This window comes from Acanthopagrus latus, chromosome 17 (genome assembly GCF_904848185.1).
Source record: "Acanthopagrus latus isolate v.2019 chromosome 17, fAcaLat1.1, whole genome shotgun sequence".
NCBI lineage: Eukaryota > Metazoa > Chordata > Actinopteri > Spariformes > Sparidae > Acanthopagrus > Acanthopagrus latus.
The window spans coordinates 5,840,279-5,853,646 of record NC_051055.1 but is presented as its reverse complement, the minus strand read 5'-3'; the positions used below and the strand labels follow the sequence as shown (position 1 = coordinate 5,853,646).

At 42.6% G+C, this 13,368-nt stretch overlaps 1 protein-coding gene across 4 annotated transcripts in view; it reads left to right on the top strand.

The window, feature by feature from the left end:
- The window catches only part of LOC119005768 (vacuolar protein sorting-associated protein 13B-like), a 324,995-nt gene that overhangs the window by 130,608 nt on the left and 181,019 nt on the right, over nucleotides 1-13,368 (top strand). For all 4 annotated transcript variants that reach the window (XR_005070578.1, XM_037073678.1, XM_037073679.1 and 1 more), the window contains exons 20-21: nucleotides 662-765; nucleotides 3,044-3,176. Coding sequence is in view for 3 of the 4 variants with exons in the window: in XM_037073678.1 (XP_036929573.1) it covers nucleotides 662-765; nucleotides 3,044-3,176 (237 nt within the window). In the remaining variant the exon portion in view is untranslated. The remainder of the gene's footprint in view (nucleotides 1-661; nucleotides 766-3,043; nucleotides 3,177-13,368) is intronic.

Sequence of the window (13,368 nt, the reverse complement as noted above, 5' to 3'; positions counted from 1 at the left end):
GCCGGCATGGGAATCATTATTGATAGGATCCTAATGCATTACCTCAGGGCCCGCTTATTGTTGGTAAAGATTATTATTTAAGAGTAAACCAAAACCCAGAGAAAGTCTCGAGTTTCATAGAAATTTATCAAAAGAAAATGTTATTCTTGGCTTAGTGTGATACCACTTTGAACAGTGCAATTGAAACAAACTGTGCTCCTTGCTGTGCTCAAACAAGGAGACTCAATACCCACCAGCAGGTCATTAAGACACAGTATCAACTGCGCAGGAGCAGAAGAACCTGACACTCCATCTGAACAGATTTGCTTTAAGTCTCTTTCACTGGTTGGTTATTACCTTACATTGATTTCAGTGATCCATATCAAAGTGCCTCGTACTTTACAGAAATGATTGCGACGTCAAAGCGTTTTTTTTTTTTTTGTGCATTCAGATGGTTTGAACTTCAGTCAGTGTTCATCTCTTGATCTGGATCATATTGGTTTGATCACACACTTTAAGTACTGTCAGACCACTGCTTTTGTGCATTTGAACAACTGGTCTATATATTGTACTGTATGCCCTTTTCTTATATGTCCTGTTTTATTTTGTAACTGCCTTCAGACTTGCACTGTTAAATCTCTGATTTGCTGTTTTTCTGCATTTTTCTGTTTCTGTTCTCCAGGTGGAGTCCTCTTGGTTAGTGTCCAGGGCATAGCTGTCAACGTGGACCCAGTCTTCTGCACATGGCTGTTGTACCAACCTCACAGAGGGAGCAGCAGGCAACAGGTACCTAATCCTCTGGCATCCTGACCCTGTGTGTCAACATTTTAACATATTTTACTTTTGATTGATTGACATGATCAGTTGTATTAATACAGTACATGGCACATATTCTACTGTTGCATTTATTCTAAGATACTTGGGATTAAAAGCATGAGGTGAATATAAATGCATCCCTCTCCCTTCTCTTTCCCAGCTACCTTTTTCCATGTGCTCTGCTCCCTGTCTTCCATCCAGTCTCTCTCTATTTATTTGACAGGGGTCATGGTGATGGTAATGGACATTGAATGCTCTGTGCCCACACTACACACACACATGCACACATGCAGACATACTCAATCTGATTGCCTGGGATATAGCCCAGGTTCACCCCATAAAGGCACACAAATATATATAGCACATGAAAGTATCATGTTGTAATACTTTAAATGTTTTTTTTTTCAACAAGTTGCTCTGTTTCATGCCTCCTGCAGTTTGGAGCAGCTGTCAGCATGCATGTGTGTGTGATAGACAAAGAGAAAGGGAGTTAATTGCGCCAACCCCTTACTCTGGCGGTTGTTACTGCACAGGGGTAAACAGATGTTATGAGTTGAACTGCAGCCAATGTGAAGGATACACAACACTGGCTGCTGTGTGTGTGGACGTGCTGCAGCAAATGTGTGGCTGAGTATGTGTTTCTGTGAGGCCATCTACCTCAGCTGCCCGTCAGGGTCACTTCTCAAGGCCTGGCTGGTTTGGCAAGGCCTTCAGCTGAAGGCTAGACAACGGTGAAGGACAGAGGAGAGGACACTGACTGGTAGGGTCAAGATGGCAGGAAACGATTAGGAAGGATGCACGTACAGGAGAAAAAAGGACAGGGAAAGAGTTTACAAGGGGAGAATGTAATATACGAGAATTCGAGGGAGGCACATTGGGGTATGCCAGAGAGAGGACAGATAAGGAAAGAAGTGAAAAAGAACATATGGAGGGACAAACGAAAACACCAGGGAGCGGGGTAAGGTGAGACGAGTATGGAACAGAGCAGAGACAGCAGAAAAGGGGAAAGCACTGGACAGTATTGACAATGTGCGGAGAAAGGAGAGTGAAGCTAAATTAGAAGTAAAATGAAACTACTGTAGCAAACAGGCTCCACAAGAGAAATCAGAGAAGTGGAGGGAGATGGTTGGGGAAACGGGTAATGAAGAGAATGGTAATAAGACGAAAAAAGTAGGTTGAGAACCAAACAGGATTTTTCCTTGGCTTGTCTATCCAGTATTTTTAGCATCAGATATTTATTTATATTAATGTATTTTTTTCAAACTTGCATTCGTTCTTAAAGCCTCTTGTACAGTGTTTGGTTAAGTTCACTGTGGATGTATTAGAAATTGTCTTTCATGGAGTGTTTTGAACATTCTCAAAGCAAATCTTAAACATACCCGAATATGGTTTTCAAGTCAAACCTTGGGCAACTAACCCACTGGCCTACAGTATTTCATTCACCCTATGTTGCAAAAACCAAGGAAGGATTTGGCATTTTACTTCTGTCAGTAGTTTCAAATACTAATGTAATTTGGGGGCCCATTTTTACCCTTACCGCAACCAGCCTTTGGGTCCCGACCCAGTCTTTGGAAAACAACTGCATCACTGCGTGTGTTTGTGTGTGTGTGTGTGTGTGTGTGTGTGTGTGTGTGTGTGTGTGTGTGTGTGTGTGTGTGTGTGTGTGTTTACACAGGCTGCAGTACGTGGTTGGCCTGCAGCCTTGTGCAGCTGCATCATAGCCTAGCCTAGTGCTGCTTCTGGCGGATGCTAATGGGGTTTCCTTATTTCTGACCAACCTTCCACTCTTCTGTCTTTCAGCTATTTCCCTGCCAGTATATGTGTGTGTGTGTGTGTGTGTGTGTGTGTGTGTGTGTGTGTGTGTGTGTGTACGTGTGTGTGTTTGGCCTACCAGCAGCATGGGAGACTGCTCAAAAACAACAGGGAGCTGTCGCTAGTCCTTGTTGGTCTTGGAGGCCTCTGTTGTGTTCCATTGCATTTTCTTTTCTCTTTTCTCTTTCTGCCTCCCCTTCTGTCTTGCATTGCATTATACATTGTGTCTCCTGATTAACCCAGATCTTTAATGCTGTCTTAAGCCATCCCTGGGTCATAACCTTTCTTAAACAGAACAATAATTGAATATGTGCTTTCACACCCAATACAGCTTGTTTTTGTAAGGACTGAATGAACATACATCTAATGCATTCATGTTACAATACAATTCCCTTTGGCCTCATAGGTGCTCAGTCATGCTGTGATATCATTGCAGAATCCAGGTTCAGCTCTTCTGGCCAAAAGGAGAGAGGATGAAGTGTCCGTAGGGAGCACACCGCTTGCCAAACAACCCTCCAATCAAGCTTCAGACTATGCCAGCAGCCCTGTCAAAACCAAGACAGTGACAGGTAGGTTTGCTAACCTCAGGCTGTGCCATCGGTACAGTATAATATCACGTAATAACATGTCATTGAATCCATGCTGCAGATTTACACACACAAAGGAAACAGCTTTGGCCCCACGTTTAGTAAAAGGTCTTCTCTCACTGTTTGTTTTCAGATGTGTTTTTTGTCAAGATTAATAAGCAAACGAAAACTGCTCTGACATTTACCTCTCTCTTGATATTTGCAATAACTGCCACTGTTTCTATGTTTAATGATATGTTCTTTCAGTTGCAGATTAACAACAATTTGCTCTATTTAAGCTTGTTTCTATGCAATGAATCCATGTTACTATGTTGTTACATAACACACTTCAGCTTGCTGACACCTGAGTGAACCCGTTTCTCAGAGGACACCACATATCCAGGCATGTCCTTTTCTGTTTTCCTCCTCTGGTAGTATTACTGTGGGCTATGGATGCCCAGAATAGATGAGTGGCTTGGCTGTGTGGAGCCTTCCTCTATGCCAGTTTTCCACTTTCTGGGACCCCCCTGTTCAGAAGAAAACCCATTTAGTGCACACACAGGCAAACACAAATCCACATAATACATGAACATATCATCATGTATGCACCTGTGCATGCCAAATGCAGATACCGTCACATGCTTGTGTAGTATCGCTGTGGTCCATCCTTGGATACTTTCCAGAATATCCCAAATTGATAGGAATCTCCGAACGCTTTGGACTGAGGTAGTTAGATTGGAGAAACAGAGGAGGTGGAGTGATATGACGGAGGATGGATGTAGTTCCAGACCTTGTCATCGATGTGACTGCTTGCTTTAGTGTCAAGAACACACTGAGAAAAACAGAAGAGAAGAGAAAGAAGAAAGAGAGAGAAAAAGAAGAGTTTTTTCCAGTATTGAAACCAGTATCAGAAATGTCCTCAATAGTGCCTAGAATGCTGGAATTGGTCTTGGCAAGTACACCAGACCGTGCACCGATCTGATTCCACATGATTATTACAAATGGGACCTTGCTACTTCCTAGCAGTTTCCTGTACACCTGTATGCAACCAACAACGTAGCTGCTGCAGAATCAAACGTTGTCCATAGACAGCAAGTGACTTGTGCAACGTTATTTTAAATGCACTGGTATTGGATCAGTACTATCTAACCAAAAGCATCCGAAAGGTTTTTTGTTTTTGTTGATGGTGAAGGTTAGGGAGGAATTTAGTTGCTGAAAATTCCTCAAGTATACAGATGCAGGAAAAAAAAATCCTTCCAATGGTATTTTCATCAATGTAGGATGTCTGTTCACCTCGGGGATATTGGTTATCTCAAAAAGCTACCTGAAACGCTGCACGCGCACGCACACACGCACGCACATACGCACGCACGCACGCACGCACACACACACACACACACACACAACCTTACCTGGGAGGACGGTTGGAGCAGCCACTCTGTTTAGGAGCTGTCCATGACACAACACAGAGCCTTACTGACTGCAGAAATGGTTCTCATTTAATACTCATATGGTGTATTTATGAACCTAATAGCCCACCTCGTCTCTCTCATGTTCCCCTATAGATATTTAATTAATGGGATCCGAGGGGATGTCTTGGCTGGCTTCATGTAACTGAATTAGTTTCAGTTGTTAGTTGTTGTTGTTATAGTTAAATAGAGTTTAAAAAGCATATAAATAAATACATTGAAAAGTCTTACCGCTCTCTACTATTTGACTTTCATAGTGTTTAGGCTCCAGGTCCTCTGAACACTTTAATGGTTGAAAGGTTCTCTGCCAAAGCATCTCTGTGACGAGTCAGGGGAAATAACCAAAATTGCTGCTTTCCTATTTTTTCTTTTTTAAGTCCCTGGGAAATATGTTCCCAGCAGGAGTGATGAATCCCTGTTTTGGGTTAAGTCATCCTGTAGCTGTAAATAACATTGCATGTGTATGACGTTCTCCCATGTCAAGTATTTTGATAGGAAAAATGCTCCTTTGACATTTCGGAGTCTAAAAAAAGGCCATTAGGGTTCTTCCCCGGCTTGCTTTAAAAGCTCACAGCTGAAAGGTCAGGCCGCCTTCTCCTCCTGGTTTTCCCTATGTTCCTTGTTTCATCCAATCTGCACTAATGGCTTTTCCATACCGCAGCATCTTTGCTTACTCACATCTCAACAGTGTATTCTGTCATTAGGGGTCATCAGTAAACAGCCACATTGGCTCCAATACTGCACTCAAAGCTAAGTCAAGCTGCAGATTGTCAGCAACACTCAACTGACCAGAGTACACTGGCTATCAATGTGCATGGCCTCCTATCCACCAGCTGTCCATCTCTTTGACTGGTCTCTGTCTTGCTGTCTGTCTGACTTTCTCTCACGAACAAAGCCTTAGCTGGACTTGAATGAACAGATGATACATGCATATATACACACAATGTGTTGGCCTATGAAACGTAAAGTGGTCAGCACTTCCGCCTGTTGGAGTGTTTAATGTATTTGTCTAAGGCATCTCATTGTTTGGCTGAATTAGTTAGGAACATATACTGAATCAGTGTCTTTCTTATATTTCAGATATTTCTCTTGCAAAGTGAAAGCAAGACATTGGTAACTAGGTGCTGGTACTTTTCTCAGCGTATTTCCTCACCCCAACGCTTCATGTTGGAATAAATCTTGCAAGTAAATTAATAGCTTCTTCTCTGGAAACTGCTGCAGTGTTACGGGAGTAGATGTAATGAAAAGTAACAAATTGGTTCCGTGAGCAATCAGAATAAGAAAAGGACAGAGGCATTTAGACCTTGTGGTTTTAATCATGGTGAAACAATAAGCCTCCCGACTGTCGGAAGATCTTGGTTGAGTGCAGCTCAACTTCACAGAGGAACTTAGAACACAGCAGGTACTCTGTTCCCTTGTTGCACTATTAAGCATCCTTCCTAAAATTAACTATTTTATTTTTCTATAGTTTGTAAAGATGATTTGATGTTTTGGGCCGTGTGTGAAGAGGTGAACTTCCCACATCTTTGTGAGTCATTAAATGGTGGTTATACCTGATATGGTGTTGGAAATGATATATTGAAACCCTCTTCCACCTCGTTTATCTCAATAATTCAGTGTTCCTGATTAACTGAGGGAAGATGAATTGGATGGTATTTCTTTATATTCCACAGGGTTGGCTGGCCATGGTAAGGTGGATACTTGATACACAAGCTCGATATATAGACTAATTTATCCTGATATTTAACTTTATAACAACAGGTTATAATTGCTTAATGCTGAACTTTATGGAATTTGCTATTTGCTGAGGCAGCCCAGTTAAAAATCCACCCAAAAACATAATTCACAGAAGTTAACCCCATAACTGTACACAAAAGGGAGACACCAGAGCCGTGGTTAGCAGGGACTCCTCAAAGTTCCAGGTCATGGGAATAACATATGTAGAATCTGCTGGTGGGGTGTCAAGTCACCTCATGAGAAGAGCTGCTGACATCTAACATGTTATGATTGGAGTAAGGCTCTCTGAAGATGATTTATTAATTGCCTTACCATGTGTGGAGCACACTGAGAATAAGGAGCTGGATGTTTAAACTGGGGGGAGATGATGGGAGCTAACTCTGGTCTAGATGTAATGTTTAAATATTTGAAAAAGAAAACAGAGGCCAGGGTCAGCCCATCAATCCGACGTCATTATTCGTTTATCATGTTTCCATTGGTGTTTATACTTGGTTGACTATTAGCTGGACATAAAACTGTCTTTTGCTTTTTTTGTCAGCAGGATGCATTTCATCTCTAAAGCCGTTTAGAGACAGCGAGTCATCTGGAGGATTTTTCAGAATCTAGATCTAGTTTTCATATTCAGATATACAGAGGCGACATGTGCCGGTTGTTTGCCAGTTGGAGTTGACACATGTTAAGACCGCCATTCACAGGGATACTTGGGAAATAAACACTTAAGACTGGGGCAACCACTCAACTGCGCTGCCACCGGTGCTGCTGCTCGGTTGACCTTCAGGAGAAGACGTCATGAGGTTCTTACAGGAACCATAACAATAGTATTTCTTTGCAAATTAATTGACCATAAGTGTGCAACTCAAATATTTATTCCCTAAATGTTCGTAACATGCCAGCCAGGTCTGCTTGTGTCTGCCCTTCTCTAGTGCCAAGCTATGGTTACTTCTGAACATTGTTAAAGTCTGCTTTAGGTTCTTATTAGTTCTTGTGGGTGGGTGGTCTGCCAGGGGTATGTTTAGGGCCAAATACGTTTGTAGTTTATGTTATGAGCTAGTGATATACAATCCAATAGGTGATAATTTGGTTAGGTATAATCTTCTGAGCTATGGTGTAACTGCTCGAAAATCTCTAAAACCAGGGTTTGTAGTGTCAGAAGGTAAAAGGTCAGCCAGCCTCAGAACTAGTTAACCCACTCTCTCTTCTGTCTCGCCTGTTGAGCCGGGGAGGCAGCTTTAACTTTGAATAGTGTATTTACAAAGAGCAGCAACAAGTCCTGCATGGTATAACCTTTAAACACGTTACACATTTGTTTTTAAAGCTTCTATTATGCACCTCACCCTTATTGAAGCACACTGAAAAAACCAAAACAGTTTCTATTCCTTAATAAGTTTAAGTCAAGATTTTCTGCTCCAGGAAACATACTCCCTCCCCTGAGGCCCACTGAGGCCCACGATGTGTACTCTAACCATGAATTAAAGTGGTCAATTCAACAATTTAAGTGAACAGTTTATATGTCCAGTGTGTGGTTGTTTGAAATACTGTTAAAAGATTAATTGACCCAATGTGCTGGATATATGGAATATTGATATAGAGCTGTGTTTTGTTTCGCCTGATTATGAACTGGTGGAAGTAATTTTTCCTATGCCTATTGATTATCATAGTTTTCCAGTGGAGCTAGTGACTTCCCCACCGAAATCACCTCAGGGAATCACAGTAAAATCCTAATCCTCTGGAAGAAAATCATTTTCAGAGTTTTTAGCAGTTCAAAGACTCCTCAGAACAATTGCACTAGCTAGATGTCCCTGCTTTCAATTGGCCATTTGAATGCATGCCTGGCACTTTTATGATGTAAAGAGAGTGTTATGTTGTTTTGTTACCACATTCAGCCTAGCTACAGTTTCGTAGTAATCAAGAGGGACTTTCCTGCAGGCTTTTGTAAGGTGCCTGTTAATGTGTAGGCAAATGTACAGAGACACACAGAGCCAGTTCACTGCAGATCATTTCCCCAGAAAGCGCTGAGGGCAAGGTGATATCATACTGGGGCTGTGTGGCTGCCCAGCTCAAATCTCAGGGCACATATCCACTCAGCCCCATTTGGCAACAAATTATTTCACTCTGTCTCTCTTCCTTTCTGGTTTTGGTCATTGCGCATGTTAAATATACAGGGTACGTGTTACAAGACACCGACTTTCAGAACCAGCGTTGACTGAATTGGACCAAATCCAGTTCCTACGGATGACAGAGACACAAAGCATATAGTAAAATATATTATAGATATTTTCCATGTTACTAAACACACACAGGTCTGCTCACATAAGGAATCACATTTCTGCTTAAATTGGTGGTTAGTCTTTTAAAACAACATATACTGTGTACACATACAAGCTGTTTCTCCAAATTCTCCTTTTTTGTAATTGTATTGCTGTGGTAGGCCTATAGGAAAGTTAATTTTTGCTCAGTCAATTAGGCTTTATGTTAGTAGTCACAGTATATGACCAACTAAATATTCTGGTGGATAGACTACAGAGGTTTTTGACTTTCTTAAGGCAAGTCATTTAACTCGCATCACAGGTTTGTTTGAATGTTGCTTGGTAACATCATCACAGAAGTGTTAACGGTTGTTTTTTGTGTAATTATCCTTTATAAGAAAGGCCGTGGAACGACGACTTTGAAAACAAGTTGTTTCTCCTCAGTTTGAGGTCGATTTCTGTCTGCCCGCACAATTACACCACAAATTGGTTCACATAAAACTAGCCTCTAAGTATTTTCTTTATTTGTCCCTAATGAATGTTCTTGTTGGCAGCAGCAACTGCCTTTTTGATCGAGAGCCTCCCAAGTCCCGAGCTTCTCATTGTTCTCTAACATCTACCAGAGTAATGATCTCACTGGCTTTCTTTTTCAATCCTAAAATTAGTCGTTGGCGCTCTGAGAACATACATCTTGTGCTGAGAAACGTATCCTGCGATCTGGCTGCACTTCCTAAAGGTTGGAACGAGAACTGTTGTCTTAGTTCCTTTCTGCTAGTGGTCTGGTTGATGGGATTAGATGTAATTTTCCTGTTTACTGGGAGGACTAGAGAGAGAAAGAGAGAAATGAAAACATTTGTATTGTTCATGCTCTAAATCTCAATGTAGAAGACAATATCTGGTGGTGGTCAGGGCTGTGGGCCCCATAAAACTTTCCTATACTGATGACTTTTCTGTGATTTTAACCGTAGTGTGTCGGTAAAAGGAAAAAAAAAGGGGGGTGTTGGGAACAGAAAAGAAACTCCAGGTTTCATGGTTGGACAGACATAGATTAATATATTTCGGAGAAAGAAACGTATATACAAATATATAAAAGAGAGAACTGATGAGAGGACTTCAGGCAGAACTACACGGTCACACACTACTATAGCCCAAACCCAAGTAGCCTGATGGAAGTCAGGCAGGTTTTTATTGGCTGCTGTGCACTTTTCAGAAGGGGATAATATTTTCATTGTGGAGTTATTTATATAGTTTAATTTTTCTGGTAAAGTCAATAATTTATCAAGGTAATGATGGTTGGAGTGGGGAAAGAAAACAAGAAAAAGGAGGAATAATGAGATAGGAGGCCCCCCCCTGAGAAGAATGGTTGTAGTCTGTGCGGGACCCTGCTCGCTAGATTTGAAAGTCTTTGGCCTCTGCACAATGATGAGCCCATACAAACCTCTCTCTGACTTTCATTCTGCAGGGAATAGATTTGTCCTTATGTATCCCTTTTCTGCTTCCATGAATGATAAGGGTATTAGGCCTTGTGGATGTTGGCTGTGGTTTTCGGGGTTGAAGTGAGAGGAGCAGAGGGGGAAGTTGCTGCTGAGTCGCGGTTCCTCAGACGTAGTGTGGATTAGCGTGCACGCCGGAGGGGGTTCGGTTCAAATGACAGAGGAACGGGAGGGGATTTAAAGCCAGGTGAGATGACTTCACAAGGGACGTTTCAAGGGCTCTTGGTGTCACTCTGGGAAGACAAGTCTTTTTGCTTTCATTCTTTGCGTGTTGTGTCATGGTCATGGCTGGCAGAAGCTCTCTTCTCTTCTCCTCTCCTCTCCTCTCCTCTCACTCTGATGATGATGATGATGAAAGTGATGACGACCGCAATGACACGTGTGTGATCCTCTTCTCACTTAGGTTCCTTTGCAGTCTGTCTCCACATAGTCGTATCTCCACATTTACCTTGACTGTTAGGGGTACTTATTGAAGCATAGCTGGCAGAAAATGTTCTCATGCAGTGTGTATATGGATGTAGTGTGTGTAGAGTAGTGTGGGTGTGTAAAATGGGTAAGCTTGAAACCTTTAAAGCATTGAGTCATCTGGCCACATTCTCAGCCCAATTCCTCACCCGTTCAGTCAGCCTGGCTGCACCACCGCTTTTTAATGGCGGCTTCAATAACGCCATAACAAATGGAGTCGCGTAAATATTTAAATAAACACCGATTTGCATCCAAAACAAATAGGCGGGCAGGTTTATTAAAGAGCCCTATTGCTGCCTCTGCACGCAGCTGTAACAGAATATACAACACTTCAACTCACTGTAAACCATTTATAATAGGGAACATACCAGAAAGATAGCGGGCGGCATGGGGAAATGCTGAGATCTGTTTTTATGGTTGACTTGCTCAACCACTTGAGAAGGACCTACAGATACTTCGTGCCATTGTTATAAAGACTGTTAAATCTGTAGTGGAAATTTCACTGCCGATGTTATGATGTTAGTGTGGTGTGACTGTGGGCGTATCAGAATGAATTTGTGCGCGTGTTTTCAGTTGTGAGTGGGAAATCGCATATTTGTATCATGTGCGATTTACACTTGCCACACTATGCGTCCTCATACAGTTTTACTGCCACGCTACTCTGCTGCAGCCACACATTGTGTTGTGCATGGTGAAGTGATGCAACACCGATTTGTTTCTCGCCTTACAGTCAGTGTGTTGTAATGGGGCACTGGTCACTGCCTTTTTCTCTGATCACTTGACACATGCTCAGGCTGTGGGCTTCAAAGACCCGGGCCTTTCACTTGCTGGGAGATGTGATGGAGCTGTTAAAGAGGGTGAATAACCACCGTCAGAACACTAGAATGTTTATAGGGGGACTGGACTGGCAGCTCCGCACACCAGCTGAACACTAAGAGAGAAAGACAGAGGGAGTGGTTGGAGAGAATGAGAACTAAACGGAGGAGGGAAGGAGAGGCGCAGGGTGTACGGTCAGAGTTTGGCCAATAAGATATTAGCCTAATGGCCTAACAGAGGGTGAAAATGAGGACATGGCTGAGATGGCACGAGACAGGGGGAATAACCCCACTTTTAAAGGACCCTCAGGACTTGTTAGGCCTGGGCAGGTTTAAGAGCTTCGGGCGCTCCTGTCATATTTCTCTTTCATTTGAATTTAGACCTCTTGTGTTCTCTCTGTCTTTCTCATTCTCTGTCCCTGCCTGCCTCTCTCTTTTTCTCAATCCACTCCCTGTAGAAATAGTGGGCGCCAAGTCACTATAACAAGATATGGCAGTTTCATTCCAAATAATGACCCCAGGATTAACAAACAGAGTCCTGGAATGGTATTTAAAACAAAGCAGGGAGTTGCATGCAGACTGGCCCTACATTGTTACTGCCTATGCTTTCCTTTAGCACATACTGTGATTAGCCTAACAGACTCTCTCTGGGGACGGACTTTCACAGTTTGGCCTACCCCCAAAGATTTCAGGTGAAGGTTAGCCATAAGGTCTAAAGCTGTAGGGCAATAACCAGTTTTTAGATGAAAACTGCAGCCAGTACCACCTTTGAGCCCTGGCCAAAAAGTAATAGTCTTTCCAAGAGTGATTGGTTCCTCTAGAACATGACTCAGATTACATTTTTGAAGGTGGTAATGATTGGAGCTGTGAAGGTACTTTAGTAGAAGGTCAGTGTGTAATGGGGTGGTGGGGGGGTATAAGCTGAATTTAATTGTAATTGCTGCATCTGCTCATGGCCTAATTTCAGCCTCGAACCTGACATGTTTCTGACTGATGGTACAGTACACGTGTATTAATACCGAATACATGTTGTGTAATGTAAAATTAGCTACGCAGGATTATGTGAGTGCGTGCTGATTGTTGCACACTGTATACCTACTCACGCAAGCTTGCATATTCGTAATTGTGCATAGCGTCCAACTTCTAGACACGGAGGGTCTGCTCCACCCTCACTCTAACACTCACAGGGTGTGTAATAGATTATTTTGGTGAATTGGAAGGACATGGGCCTGTGAGTGTGTGACCAGGAATGATGTTTGTGAAGCTCAGAAGGGTGGTCTCTGTTTGTTTTAGGAATTCATCGATGATGATTGCCGAGGGTGTTAACTCATTTTGGGGTCTGTTTTAGTGTTTTTTTTTTCTGTTGTGTGTTGTCAGGGCAATGTGTGTGGATATATGTTTGCGTTTTATTTTCCGATGTGGTGAGGCACTGTTTGGTTGGGCAAGGATGTATTCCAGGAGGGGGGGGGGGTAACCAGGACTCTGACGTAAGTAGTGAGACTGTGGTATTGCCAGTGATAACCACCAGTGGACTTGAAAACATACGCACCCACACTATCGAATACACACTAGTTTGTGTGCGTATGCATTAACGCAGTGTTGTCGCAGCCTGCGTTACAAATGAACACACAGACACAAAAATGAGTATGCGCACACAGCATGCCCAGTCCCAGGAGTAAAGACTCCTCAGTCTAGACAGCTAGGCCACATGACAGGCAGCAGCAGCCACAGAGCTCTGTCATGTCTACATGGATCCCCTGCAGAGCTGAACAGGAAACTGTTCTCTAATGCAGTGTGACAGGAATACTCTAACACACACAGCCCCCTACAACAAAACACTATTGACAACTTAGTGATATCACAGTGGTTTGTGCAGCACTCCTTGCACATTACTCAAAGACATTCCATGAAACACAATCTGTCCTGTCAAAGTCAATTTTTGCCATCTGTGACTGTATAAAATCTCTGAA